At 36.4% G+C, this 12,624-nt stretch overlaps 1 protein-coding gene across 1 annotated transcript in view; it reads left to right on the top strand.

The window, feature by feature from the left end:
- Positions 1–12,624, top strand: part of LOC143745517 (glutamate--cysteine ligase catalytic subunit-like) — a 51,415-nt gene that overhangs the window by 22,155 nt on the left and 16,636 nt on the right. The window contains exons 4-8 of the mRNA XM_077237644.1: positions 1,471–1,584; positions 3,778–3,836; positions 5,799–5,935; positions 6,013–6,087; positions 8,595–8,711. Coding sequence (XP_077093759.1) covers positions 1,471–1,584; positions 3,778–3,836; positions 5,799–5,935; positions 6,013–6,087; positions 8,595–8,711 — 502 coding nt within the window. The remainder of the gene's footprint in view (positions 1–1,470; positions 1,585–3,777; positions 3,837–5,798; positions 5,936–6,012; positions 6,088–8,594; positions 8,712–12,624) is intronic.

Raw genomic sequence — 12,624 nt, 5'->3', positions numbered from 1 at the left:
CCGGGATCGTTCGCCAGCTTGAAACGGTTCGTAATGCGCTAGTTTATGATCAAATCAGAGAAAAAAAATGCACAAGCGTGGTTTCTCGAGAGAAATCGCAGCTCATAAGCAAACTATAGACGCTGCTGGGACATGTCAGGTGTCTTTGCGGGTTGTGTGTGTCTGTATGAACGCACTCTCTTGATTCCGGAAAACCACTGGCAGTGTGAATGAACCAAAGTCAAACGAACTCGGGTCAAATCCCGAGCCACTTTATCCGTGTATTTTCCGGAATCTCTGTGTGAAAGGGAACTCAAACACTGAGTCGACTCAGCAACAGGAGCCGCTTGTACCAAAGAAACACGCGAAAACAGAGAGAGACTAACAAACGCCCAGCAACACGTGCCTCCACTCCACAAAGCAGGTTTCCATAACACAAGCATTTACAAATGCTACACAATATGAAAAGGATTAGTTTTTTTAGTTTTATACAAGTTATATTTTACTTTTAAGATGGCAATATTTACAATAATTAATTTTGTTTACAAAAAGAACTACATTTTTAGGAAACTTTCTTTTTACATTAAAACTTAATTACTTTTTTATAAGACGTTTTTATTTCAAGCATTGTATGCTTTGTTTGATTCAATTGTTTGAAATGTTTAATAAGTAACATTAAAATCTATTTTAGAATCACAAAGATAGGATTATGCATTCTTTCATTAAAAAAAATAACCGTGAACATATTTACAGTATAAGCCTTGCCAGTGACACATGAGAAAGATTTTTTTTAAATAATCGTTCAATAATCGTAATCGAGGTAACCTGTTCGATTAATCGCGATTATGATTTTAGCCAAAATCGTCCAGCCCTACTTTGACCCCACATGAGCTGCTGCTCCCGGCGAGTGTGTGTGTGTGTGTATGTGTGTGTGCGTGCGTGTGTGTGTGTGTGAACAGCTCCGATTTCCTCACACACACGCATTGAACATTTCAAAAACTTTTAGCCTTTTATTTTGAAACCGGAGTCTGACAAAGATGGAGAGACTCAAGAAGTGACAACGTGTAGAAGCAACAGACGTTTCTGAATGGTTAGTTGATGAATTTATGTATCTGATGTGGAGTTAACCATCTTCTAGTCATTGATTAGCTTATTCTGTCTTGATAATCTATAAATCCTGTTCCCGGGGCGGAGTTTATGTAAATTTTAGGGTTTGTGATGTCACTAACCTGTGAAGAAGCTCATTGTAGTTCCTACCAGCCGTTTGTTGTAGTCCTTAAAAAGTGATTTCTGTAAAAGAAAATACCCCTTTGCTTTGAACTTTGAGCATAAACAACATCTGCAAAGTTACGACACTCAAACAGCAACATTACACACTAACTAAAGTTAGAAAAGTCAAATAACAATCAACCACCCCTTTAAATCACGTGTAGAGCTGCAATGTACAATGCAAATGTGTTGGCTATATATGTTTTGTGTGTGTGTTTGTAGGTTAGGCTGCCCAGGCTTCACACTGCCAGAACACAAACCCACGCCTGTTGAAAAAGGAGTGTCGAAATCTCTTTTCTTCCCCGACGAGGCCATCAACAGACACCCTAGATTCAGGTGAGAGATCATGTGACCCAGGCTATCGCTGTCGTGTCGAAATGAGACATTAGCTACGTTTACATGGGCACTTTTTGTGCTTCAATCGGAATGAATTCATTCCAACTTAAGAGTCTGAATGTAGTGTTTATATGAACCATAAACATGTGATGGGGTTGATGTGCGTGTTTATGTCATTGAATTTAATCTTTAGACATGCGCACAAATATACAGAGTTTTGCATACAAACCATCCTCCTTTTCTTTGTTTTATAAAGAAGACATACGTCATTACGCTCTTTCTACGTCATCGCACGCGCAGTCCTTTCAGTTTCGGTTTTCAATCCGATCGAGTGTTTACATGTTTACAAAAGAAATAAAATTGTAATCAGATCTGGGCAATTCATTCCTAATGACGACGTTACATGTCACTTTTTTATTCTGATTGTGGAATAAACGTAAAATGTAAACGCAGCAGTGTGCGAGATCATGTGACCCAGGCCACTAACAGTGGTTTCCTGTAGAAAAGAGACGGTGTGAGTTTATATTGCAGCTGAGTGTGTTTGAAGTGTCATCTGATGCAGAACAATGTGGAGTTGTTTGCGTAAGCTTGAGCTCTGAGGCATTTCAGGGGCATTATGGGAAATATCAGCTCAACAGACAATGATCTTCCACATACCAGTAGCCGAGAGCTTTAGGCTATGTTTACACGGAAACGATCTGAAGAGAAAACGCAAAAGTGGCGTTGCGTTATCACTTTTTATTCTGCGTTTAGACCAGCGTTATCGGGGGGAAATCCGCGTGTATATGATGACGCAAAAGTGTGTGAAATTCGATGTAGTATGCACTCCAGGCGGCTAGGTGGCGATGTGAAGCACTGCGACACAACAAAACCAATATCTAAGAATATTTTGTACAACTGCTGAAAAGACTCTTGTATGTTTATCAGAGCTGCTACGGCAACTTGAAGGTCCGACGTATGGAAATAATCCGACATATTGGGGTTATTTTCCTGTAATGGCGCATGCCTGTGACGTAAACACGTACGCGACGAGAGCCACAGTGAGCAGATTTGCGTTTTTACTGTTTAGATGGGAACGCGACGGTGGAGAGTTTTTAAGATCTCCACTCTGGAGGGTGGTTTCACTTTTTTGCGTTTTTAAGCCTCCAAAACGCCGTCGCCGTGTAAACGAAAGGCACATCCGATAAAATATTTTTACGTTTTCACCCAGAATCGTTCTCGTGTAAACAGGGCCTTAGAAAAGCTGTTCAAGTTCTGGTGCTTGCTCATATTTACCCATCGTCCTTCTCTCACACTTTGTAACACATCTTTCCCTCGTGGCCCTAAAATTATAGCCCATTTAATTTTTTTATATTATTTTATTTCATTTTGATGATATTTTTTTATGTTTTTTAATGCAATTTTTTGGGAGATTTTATTTAATTTACCTTTAAATGACTAGATTTCATCAATAAATAATAAATTAATAGTAATTTAAGCACATTCCTCACTTTTTTCAACTTATAATCAAAATAACTCACAATTTCTTGCCTAACTCATAAAATTAAAATGCTTTTAATTCAGCTCAAAATATCTTACATCGTGTGTCTTTGCCGACCTCTTGTGAAAAAACAATAATAAAACATGATATTTCATGACTCTAGATGTCCTTATTACTCTATATGGAGCAAATGAGCTGTTCCGCTGGGTCCTAAAGTCCGTTCATTTCAGTATGCATTCAGATACACATGTAGACGTTATAAAATAATATTTTGGAAAAGTTTTAGAATTTTTGGTTTGAATTTTGAGCATTTTTAGGTTTTTCTGTGTGTCCTGAAGCATTCCTCGCATTCCATTCATTCCTAAGGGGGTCAAATTGACCCGCGAGAGAAGGATTTGTTACTTTTTTACATTTCAACCACAAAACTTGAAACTAATACATTTTTTTGTGTATTCGAGGTTCAAGTGTGACAGAAGTCCTAGGGTCTTGGACCTCTCTGATAAACACTCAATTACCATTTTTTATTTTTTTTATTTAATTAAATTAAAAACCCGAGGGAAGGATGAGGTTACAGTAAGTTAAAGATTTCAACCAGCCACTAACTCTAAGCACATAATTGATCCTGCTCTGTGTAACCATGTAATGTTTCTGAATATTGGATGCATCTGAATGAGGTATGGATGCTTTAACTAATGCATCAATGTGTGTTACAGCACTCTGACCAGAAACATACGCCACCGGAGGGGCGAGAAGGTGGCGATTAACGTACCAAGTAAGTCTTTTGATTTGTTTTTTTGTAAATTATAGAAATTACAGTTGTTTCTGTAAGTCAATCTTGCTCTGGAAATAAAATAAATAATATATGTCTGGTTTCATTTGATCTCCTCCTTATGCCGTGCAGACTGTATATTATGTATATGTAAGACAGGAAGGGCACAGAGAAATTTGACATTTATTATGGGTTTATGTAAAGATTGTTTGAAGTTCACTTAAATTTAAAGTTATATATTTTTTTAAGCCTAATAGATGTTAAAAAATGTATTGTTTTCAATCACACTGTAATGTTGAATGGCTATAATTCATGTTTAAAATTGGAGGGGAAATTTGAATTTAATTTTTCAAAAAATTTGAAATGTTTTCAACATTGATAATAATCATAAATGTTTCTTGAGCATCAAATCATCATATTATACTGATTTCTGAAGGATCATGTGACACTGAATACTGGAGTAATGATGCTGAAAATACAGCTTTAATCACAGGAATATCGATCGAAATTAATTCACAATCTCGAACTTCAAATAAAAAAATGGAATCGTCGATGTTGCCACGCCCCCATGTCACGTCCGGTCGGCGTGCCAAGCGGATAAAACACGCGTGTTGAAGTGCTGCGAGTCTATGGTCAACCTCCTCTAACTTACCTACAGCCACTCAAAAGATAGCATGGCAACTGCAGATGCAGGAGACCCATCGACAGAACTTGAACCCCCTCCTCTTTCATTGAAGTCGCAGGTGTGGACGTTTTTTGGATTTCCAGTGAGTTATGTTGACAACGTTCGCGCTTCAAAAAAGCCACAGTTTGCAGACATCCCAAGTCTCGTGGAAGTTCCGGGAGTCTCCCGGATATTGACACATCCGAGACAGAAAAAACTGTGCGAAAAAATCGAAAATTTAATCGAATTGAGGATTTGGAGAATCTTGACACCCCTACACAGGAATAAATTACTTTTTCATATATATTAACATTGAAAATAATATACTAATATTTCACAATAATACTGTTTCTTACTGTATTTTTATCAAATAAATGCAGCTTTGTTGAGCATAAGGGACGTCTTGCCAAATCGTAATGATTCAAAAGCGGGATCTTTGGACCAATGAGATTTCACAGTGGGCGGAGCTACCAGTGATGACATAATTACATACAGAAGGCCCCTATTCACATTGCAGCAATTTACTATAAAGATTTCTGTGAAAGAGGGCGCTTTTATCTAGAGATGCACCGATATGAAAATTTTGTCCGATAATTCTTTATATTTAAAAAAGCAGATAACCGATATATTGGCCGATAAATCCAAATCCATTTTTTAAAATAATTTTTGAAGGCCTGATTACTAAAAAAAAAGTCTCACGATTTAAAAGTTATGTCCCAAGCACACCAAATTATAATCATGTTCTCATGATAATTTTATGTTGTCTATATGCTGCACATGTTGCACTTATACAGCATATGTTGAACTGTATTTTCCTTTTTGATTCCAATCATATTTCAAGCTATTCAAAACCATCAAGTGTGTATCTGAAGTGTCTCAGCTGAAGGAAATAATCCATTATTCATCGGTTTTAATAATATATCGACCAAATTTTCTTAGCGGCCCGATAACGATAACATGAAAAATGACCAAATATTGTCCGATACCGATATGGTGGCCGATATATCGTGCATCTCTACTTTTATCGCTTCTTGCAAGCTTGGTAGGACATTCTGCAAAAAGTCAAATTTGTTTAGTTTCAGAAGCTAAAGATGTGTTTCCCCTGAACAAAACTTATTCAGACTCCATATATGATTTTTTATATTTTTTTACTAGTGGGTATAGGACACTAGTTCACATAGTTAATTTATGTAAGTGAGGATAGCAAGGTGTCTGAATAAATGTGAGTTTTACTGTGTATTGCTGCATAGTTTCTGTCGCATTTCCAATGGCTCATCTTTTGACCTGCGTTTCCTTCTCAGTTTTTAAAGATAAAAACACCCCATCTCCGTTTGTGGAGACATTTCCAGAAGACGATGGAGAAGCGGCCCGGGGAGCCCTGCCCGATCACATCTACATGGACGCCATGGGCTTTGGCATGGGGAATTGCTGCCTGCAGGTGACATCACCATTACTCTCATCCACTTGCATTGAGAATACTCGGGTCATGTGATTGACATCGGATCAATGTTACAGGTGACCTTCCAGGCTTGCAGCATCAGAGAGGCGCGATATCTTTATGACCAACTGGCCGTTTTCTGTCCAATAGTGGTAAGAGGATGACAGAGCGTCCATGTTATATTTCAACAGAGTGCCAAAGGCAAAAATAAAACTGTCTGAGTAGATAAAGCACAACAAGAACCGCATTTAGAAAACAAGTCAGGTTGTACTTTATTTTAAAGGGATAGTTCACCCAAAAGTGATAATTCTGTCAGTATTTACTCTCCCTCATGTTGTTCAACCCCGTAAGACCTTCGTTCATCTTCAGAACACGAATTAAGATATTTGTGATTAAATCTGAGAGCTGGATCACTTCTCCATAGGCTTCTCTGGGATTGACACTTGTTCCCCGAAAAGTTATTAAAGACATCGTTAAAATAGTCCAAGTGACGACAGTGGCTCAATCTTAAGTTTATCAAGCGACGAGAATACTTTTTGTGCGCAAAAACAAACAAAAATAACGACTTTATTTCAACTATTCATTTCCTTCTCTGTGGGCCTCGAGTGAGTTCACTAGTGTAACAGCGCAGCTCTTCTGTGTTGTACATCACACACATCACACACATGACCGGCGCCGGCCAGTAGTGAGCCTACGTGTGACGTACAACACAGTAGCGCTGCGCGTTTATGAGTGAGTCACTGAATCATTCATTCACCCGACTCATTCAAACGGTTGATTCGTTCAGGAACGAAGCAGGTGACTCTTTATGACTGAGTAAAATATAAATATAAGACAAAACCCATACATGGGCATTTTTTTGCTCTCATAATTGACCCTTCGCTAAGCCCCGCCCTCCTTAGTCACTGTTGCTACGCCTGTCAAGCTTTCGCGCCTGGCACGTCTATTACAGTGTGTATGCACCGGTGTCAGACATTCCCAATGAGATAATTAGTAATTTTTGGCGAACATGTGAAATATCTGAGAGAGCAAGACAAAAGGGACTGCAGTGTGCATTCGAGGGATATATTCACGATATAATATGCAACCGATATTATAAGAGTTGCATATTACCAAAATCTAATTAACTGTAATAATTCTCTAATTAACCAAAATTAGAGAATCATTTCATAAAAATTGAAGCTAAAGCCTATAGTCCCAGCCATACGCTAACCATTCACATGGGAAACACACAAATCGTTAAAATATGTGCAATATGAACAAAGAACTGTAATTATTTCCAACTTCCAAGCAATAGTGTTTTTGTTAATCCTGTGGACATGTAGTTGTGAATGTGGTCTCCCACACTGCTGATCCACGCACATCATTTCTCCCCTCGGCTTTTAGATTTTCGGGAAGAAAAAAAATTCCACTCCCCCGTCCAAACTTTTATGATACCGGGTATCAGATTTGCACAATCCATACGCTCAACGCTTCGGCATGTTTCCCTCGCTCGAAAGCTTGCCAGACCTCCCGCACCTAGTTACGGTTGCTAAGACACGATTGGCCAGTGGCGGTTTTCGGGCGTGGCTTAGCGAAGGGTCAATTGTGAATTTCAGTGAATTTCAACTGCATTCTAATAGAATTCATCACTCTACATCATGATCATAAACTAAACTTTATGCAATTTAAGATGACGTATCTGGGATGGGGTGAGTGCGTTAACGTTATTTTATATATATATATATATATATATATATATATATATATATATATATATATATTATTATAATTTATTTATATTAGTACAGGTGAAATTCGAAAAATTTGAATATTATGCAAAACTTCATGTATTTCAGTAATTCAAATTAAAAGGTGAAACTAATATATTTAGTATATATAACTATATACATATGCATGATTATACTTTTCAGAGGCCCGACATTTCTGTATTTAAAATCCTTTTTTTGTATTGATTTCATGTAATATTCTAATTTTTTTGAGATTTTGAATTTGAGGTTTTCATAAGCTGTAAGACATAATCATCAAAATTATAACTTTTGCACGATTTTTCGAGTTTCACCTGTAGTAGTTGAAGACACTTAATATAAAATGGGACAGCAGAGAAAGTAAAACTATGCATCACAGAAAAAAATATGATTCATGATTCTATATTAAAATTCCTGTTTATACTGTTGTTAAATAAAATGTATAAATATGGGGAGATGGACTTGCAAACTTTCATGCATGATGTTACTGCATGTAGGACTGCTTTTAAAAAATCAAAATAACATCCAAATATTAATGTATTGAATTGAATAGAATTTAATAGTAGTTTTAAAAAAGGATCTTCTAACTTTGACCCTAGTTGAAAATTTACATTATACATGAAGTAATATATAACCACCGTCATCATGTGTGTTGTGTGCTTAGCAGTTTTATAACCTTTTAAGACTCTGTTGTTAATGTTTCCAGAAAGGCCCAGTGTTGAGCTCTTAGTGTTGATGTGTGTGTGTGTGTGTGTGTGTGTGTGTGTGTGTGTGTGTGTGTGTGTGTGTGTGTGTGTGTGTGTGTGTGTGTGTGTGTGTGTGTGTGTGTGTGTGTGTGTGTGTGTCTGTGTCTGTGTCTGTGTCTGTCTGTCTGTGTGTGTGTGTGTGTGTGTGTGTGTGTGTGTGTGCAGATGGCGCTCAGTGCCGCCTCTCCGCTGTACCGCGGGCTGGTTTCAGACATCGACTGCCGCTGGGGTGTGATCTCTGCGTCTGTGGACGACCGGACCCCGGAGGAGAGGGGCCTGGAGGTGAGGACACCACACACACACACACACACACACACACACACACACACACGCAGCAGCTCTTATTCTCATTTGATATTCACATTTGTACTTACAAAGTTCTCACTTTGTAAATTCTCAAAAGGGACAATTTGGATGAGATTAGTTTTCTTTTTAAATGATTAACGGAGTCATTTTATGTATGATTCACACAGGTCTGGGATCTCTCTAATTATTACTGAAGTGCGATGGTCTATTGTTTGGACGAGGGAATTACGGATCTTTATGTTCTCTGTAATTATGTAATTTAGTGAAGGAATTAAGCCCAAAAAACTAAGGATAGTTCACCCAAAAAGGGAAATTAGCACATGATTTACTCGCCCTGAAGCCATCCTAGGTGTATATGACATTTTTCTTTCAGAAGAATACAATCAGAGTTATATTACAAAATGTTCTGGCTCTTCCAAGCTTTATAATGGCAGTGAATGGCTGTTTCTGTTTTGAAATCCATAAAAGTGCATCTATCCATGATAAAAGTGCATCTATCCATGATAAAAGTGCATCTGTCCATGACTAAAGTGCAACTATCCATGATAAAAGTGCATCTATCCATGATAAAAGTGCATCTGTCCATGATAAAAGTGCATCTATCCATCATAAAAGTGCATTTAACCATGATAAAAGTGCATTTAACCATGATAAAAGTGCATCTATCCATGATAAAAGTGCAACTGTCCATGATAAAAGTGCATCTATAATCATAACAGTGCATCTATCCATCATAAAAGTGCATCTGTCCATCATAAAAGTGCATCTGTCCATCATAAAAGTGCATCTATCATCATAAAAGTGCATCTGTCCATCATAAAAGTGCATCTGTCCATCATAAAAGTGCATCTATCATCATAAAAGTGCATCTATCATCATAAAAGTGCATCTGTCCATCATAAAAGTGCATCTATCATCATAAAAGTGCATCTATCCATGATAAAATTGCATCTGTCCATCATAAAAGTGCATCTGTCATGATAAAAACGCATATATCCATGATAAAAGTGCATCTATCATCATAAAAGTGCATCTATTCATCATAAAGGTTCATCTATCCATGATAAAAGTGCATCTATCCATCATAAAAGTGCATCTATCATCATAAAAGTGCATCTGTCCATGATAAAAACGCATCTATCCATGATAAAAGTGCATCTATCATCATTAAAGTGCATCTATCCATGATAAAAGTGCATCTATCATCATAAAAGTGCATCTGTCCATGATAAAAGTGCATCTATCATCATAAAAGTGCATCTGTCCATCATAAAAGTGCATCTGTCCATCATAAAAGTGCATTTAACCATGATAAAAGTGCATCTATCCATGATAAAAGTGCAACTGTCCATGATAAAAGTGCATCTATCCATCATAAAAGTGCATCTATCATCATAAAAGTGCATCTGTCCATCATAAAAGTGCAACTGTCCATGATAAAAGTGCATCTATCCATGATAAAAGTGCATCTATCCATTATAAAAGTGCATCTATCCATGATAAAACTGCATCTATCCATGATTAAAGTGCATCTATCCATGATAAACGTGCATCTATCATAATAAAAGTGCATCTGTCCATCATAAAAGTGCATCTGTCCATCATAAAACTGCATCTATCCATCATAAAAGTGCATCTATTCTAGAGGTCGACCAATAGTGGATTTTACCGATACCGATATTTAGGTTTGACCATTAATGCCGATAACCGATAATTCAATCGATATTTTTTAAAATGGATACTGGATTAAAAACAAACATAACACTCACAAGTAAAACAGTGCTGAACTGAAATGTGCTAAATTAAATAAATATATAAATATTAATATATTAAAATAAGAAGTTCTACAGAACGAACTCTATATAGAAAATAATTTAAACATTAAAATATTAAAAGTTTCGTTAGCTATAACCTAGAAACATACGTAAATTTCATAGTAACACTTTGCAAGTCGCATTTGTTAACAAGGATGTATTAGCTAGCTTTCATGAACTATATGCATTATGCAATATACGTTTTTACTGCATGTATTAATATGAGCAATGCAATTGAACCTTTATCATTCATGTTAGTTCATAGTACATTAACTAAGGTAATAACAGATAAAATAAGAATTAAAACTCTATTTCAAATGCATTAGTAAATGTTGAAATTAACAAACTAACAATGAATAATACTTCTACAACTTTCATTAACCTTAGTTAATGCTAAAAATGTAATCTTCTTGTAAAGTGTTACCATTTCATATAATTCCAAAAAGTCATTCTTAAAGATGGCCATTAAAATTTAATAAAGACTAGAGCCCGACCGATATGGATTTTTGGGTGCCGATACCGATGAAAAAAGCTAGATACCGATATATCGGCCGATATTATTTATGTGTATATCATAATACTGTAGCAATATTATGTGTATTATAGTACAGTACCAGTCAAAAGTTTGGACACTTTCCTATTGGTGTATAAAAACTTTTGATGGGTACTGTGTATATAGAATACACAGTATAAACAGAATAAACATAAAAGTTCTGCAATGATCACTCAAATGTGGTGATCAAACACTTGTGTGACAAAGATATGTAATGGAGGCAGGGGGAATGATAGAATGAGAATGATACATTTGAGCTGTAACCAAACTAGTTTGCATTGCATGTTATATTATATTCTAAATACTGTTGCATAATCTTCACTAACGACTTTGTCTTTTAATTTAGTCACGTTATATAAAACATAACTTGTATCAATAAATATATCAAAAGTGTCACTGACAACCTTATTATCTTCTATTTTTAGTCTTAATTCCTCTAATCTCTACCAGTGGAGGAAGAACTCAGATCTTTTTACTAAAGTAAAATGAATAATATCAAAATGAAAACGTTTTTAATTACATATGTAGGCTACAGTACTTTTATACTATTTTAAATAAGTAGTAAGCTATAAAGTTTTATAATTATATAAATGATTGGAATATTGCTTGATGTTGTAACGTAGCGTTATAGGCAGAATGAGCTTTAACACTGTGTCTACACACCGGACGCAGCCGCTATCACTCGCGTCGCAACAGCTGTTTACCCGCGACCCGTTACAAAGCAGAATGGGGCATCAGTTTACTGTCGGAAATTTGTCGCTCGCGCAACGCATTTTAATCAATGTTTCATCAACCATTTGCCTGGATTTAATAAATAATAAGTAAATATAGCAGATAATAATCAGGACTTCTCAGCTGCGCGCTTGCAATAGTCACAAGCTCACACGATAGGTGACAGAGGCTGGCAGCAGAGAAATCAATTCTGTGAATTACACTGCGCAAATCAAAAGTAATAGTCTTTTCTAATCTACTACCCACCGGATGAAGAAGGGTTGGCTCTCAACAGAACATAAAAAATTCATTTTATTTTATTTTTCGTGTTCGCATTAATGAGTGAAAAACAATGTTAAGGACGTGACAAGCTCTGAAAGCGCCACTAAAGTGCTTTAAAAATTTCACAGAGACATCAAACAGAAAGCACAAAGCCTTTCATTAAAGTGAATTTAGTTTTGTATTAATTGTATCTTAATTTTAATCAATGTTTCATCAACCAATTGCCTGGATTTAATAAATAAGAAGTAAATATAGCGGACAATAGATAATCTCGACATGGAGGCGTCGACGCGTGAACTGGAGGTCGTCTCATGCATAAATTAACCGAAACTCAGCGTATAAACCTGAGAAATATATCTATATTGAAATGCCTACTTTTAAACAGAACAATTCACATCGAAAGACAGACTACTCTCTGCTGTAATCCGTATGCAATGTGCATTTCTCTCTGGCGTGTTCACTGAAGATCGCGAGTCAGCGTCGTCAACTTTGCAGCAACACTGACTGAAAACACTTGTTTATTAATAAA

This window comes from Siphateles boraxobius, unplaced genomic scaffold, assembly GCF_051911475.1.
Source record: "Siphateles boraxobius isolate OS27281-9 unplaced genomic scaffold, OSU_SipBor_1 204, whole genome shotgun sequence".
NCBI lineage: Eukaryota > Metazoa > Chordata > Actinopteri > Cypriniformes > Leuciscidae > Siphateles > Siphateles boraxobius.
This window is presented reverse-complemented; position numbering and strand designations above follow the sequence as displayed.